Raw genomic sequence first — 2,382 nt, 5'->3', positions numbered from 1 at the left:
CTCTCGCCGCTCCGCACCGCCTGCTGCGGGCTCTGCCCCGCCTGGGCTGCCCGCGTCGGGGCTACAGGGACTGCTGCACCACCCCGCACCGCACCGGGACCCCCGATGCTCCTCGAGGGACATCCCCGATAGGACCTTCTTTCTGCTCTCCAAAGGGGGACACCTTCTCCCAGGGGGACGCACATGCTCCTCTCCAGGGGACACCCCTAATCGGGACCTTCTTCCAGCTCCCCAGAAGGAGACCTTTAGCCACCTCTCCCAGGAGGATGCTTCTCAAAGGGACCTCTCCTGGGGTCACATTTGTCCATCATTCCCATGGAGACACCCCCAAATGGGCATGTCCTTCCATCACTCCAAGGGGAGACCTTTGGCCAGCTGTTCCATGGGGACACCTCCAAATGGGGACCTACTTGATCTTCCCAAATGGGAAGCTTTGGCCACCTCTCCCAGGGGACCCCTTACAAGGGGACTTCTTCCAGGGAGGACCCTGTCCACTTCTGCCATGGGAATGTCTCCAAATGGGGACCTGAATCCGCCTCTCCCTTGGGGACATCCCTAAATGGTCATCTTTTTCCACTTCCTCAAGGGACCCCCTCCTAAGGAGTGGTCTCCAACAGGGACCTGAATCCACCTCTCCCATGGGGACATTTACAAATAAGGATCTCCTTTCATCTCTCCAAGATGGGGAAATCCCTCCAAAGGGGATCTCTTTCAGGAGAATCCCTGCTCACCTCTCTTGTGATACCCCCAAAGGGGATATTTCCAAAAGGGGGAGTTCTTTCCAGCTCTTAATGGGACTCCCTCCAAAGGGAATACATCCAAGATGGGCCTGTATCTGCCTCTCCAAGGGGATACTCAGCAAATGGGGGCTCCTCTCCCACCTCTTCAAATAGGGACCCCCCTTAAAAAAACTTTAATGGGGATACCTCCAAATGAGAAGATCCCTTCTGTCTCTTTAGGAAAGGACCTCCCAAGGGGAGACCTCCCTCTACAGGGGACCATCATGGGCTACTCTCCACCCTGACCACCCCTCTCTCCCTCGCCTGCAGGCTTCCTCATCTCCAACTGCCGCTTCCCCATCTTCAAAGAAAAGAGTGGCAAAGCCAAGCGTGTCAGGACCATCTTCACCAGTGAGCAGCTAGCGCGGTTGGAGAAGGAGTTTGCACGGCAGCAGTACATGGTGGGCACAGAGCGCTGCCTGCTCGCCTCCTCTCTGCACCTCACTGAAGAGCAGGTAAGCCCCACCATGCTCCATCTCCACCTGCTCCCACCAGCAGGTCCACAGAGGCTCCCAAAGATGTGTGGCATATCAAAGATGAGTGGGACCTGGAACTTGTGCATCAGCCTGGGGCAGGAGCTCTGTGGGGTGGTAATTGCAGATAATTTACATTAAAAGGGTGGAGGATTACAGATGGGGAAACTGAATCACAAGTCCAAGTGCTATGAACTTGTATCCATCTTAAGGCTGGATCTTCTCCACCAATGGCACGTTCAGTTCCTGGGATGCAGGGGGCAGTTTTTCATTTTGCTGGGGACAGGGTAGGCACTGCCAGAGTCATGGGGACTTAGCAGACTATGACTCCATGGTCCATGGACCAACCAGGTTTGAAAGCCAAGCTTTACCTCTTCTTAAAGTGGAAGAGTGGAAGGGAAATGGTGGAATTGCCATCCCTGGAAACATTTAAAATGTGTGGATGTGGCACTTGGGCACATCATTTAGTGGTGAACATGGTGGTGTTGGTTTAATGGTTGGACTCAATGACTTTAGAGGTCTTTTCCAACCTTACTGATTCCATGATTCCATGATTCTAAGGTGAAAGTGTGGTTCCAAAACCGGAGGATCAAGTGGAGGAAACAAAGCCTGGAACAGCAACAAGCCAAACTGGCCCAAATGGGTTTGGCTACCCTACAGAGGAGCCCTGACTCACAGAGCCACCACAGCGAGGACAAGGACTTCCCAGTGGAATTGGAGGATGGCCAGGAAGACACAGGCTCATCCCCTGATCTGGGGACAGAACTTGCACAGACTACGGCAAAGAGATGCTGAGTCACCCCTTTGGGCCACCTCTCCATGTGTATTATATGACTGTATCATAGCTGGCAATATCTAATATATACAGGATATACAGGAAACCCCTTGGGTTTGGGGGGTGAAAATAAATTATTTATGCAACTCTGGGGATCATCTTTGTGGGAGGAGGAGGAGGAGGAGAGGGAGGAAGAAGAATAACACACTTGTCTGCAGTGGCAGCTAGTGTTCAATGGGGATTTGTTCATGGTAGCAAGACCTGGGGGAGTGGGGGCCACCTGCACATCCCATTCACAGTCAGCCCCACAGCTAGGCTCATCCCAAAGGTGTTGGGAGCTCGGATACCTCACAGC

At 53.4% G+C, this 2,382-nt stretch overlaps 1 protein-coding gene across 1 annotated transcript; it reads left to right on the top strand.

Annotated features, from left to right (window-relative positions):
• Positions 1 to 3: 3 nt before the first annotated feature.
• Positions 4 to 1,923, top strand: LOC103799876 (homeobox protein not2-like; the record flags this gene model as incomplete). The annotated part of the gene is given in 4 exon segments (XM_009072229.1): positions 4 to 64; positions 1,047 to 1,234; positions 1,814 to 1,885; positions 1,888 to 1,923. Coding segments are annotated over 4 exon segments (357 nt in total), but the record flags the coding sequence as incomplete, so codon positions are not given.
• Between the last annotated feature and the right edge of the window lie 459 nt (positions 1,924 to 2,382).

The sequence above is a fragment of the Acanthisitta chloris genome, unplaced genomic scaffold, assembly GCF_000695815.1.
Source record: "Acanthisitta chloris isolate BGI_N310 unplaced genomic scaffold, ASM69581v1 scaffold13973, whole genome shotgun sequence".
Taxonomy (NCBI): Eukaryota; Metazoa; Chordata; class Aves; order Passeriformes; family Acanthisittidae; genus Acanthisitta; species Acanthisitta chloris.
This window is presented reverse-complemented; position numbering and strand designations above follow the sequence as displayed.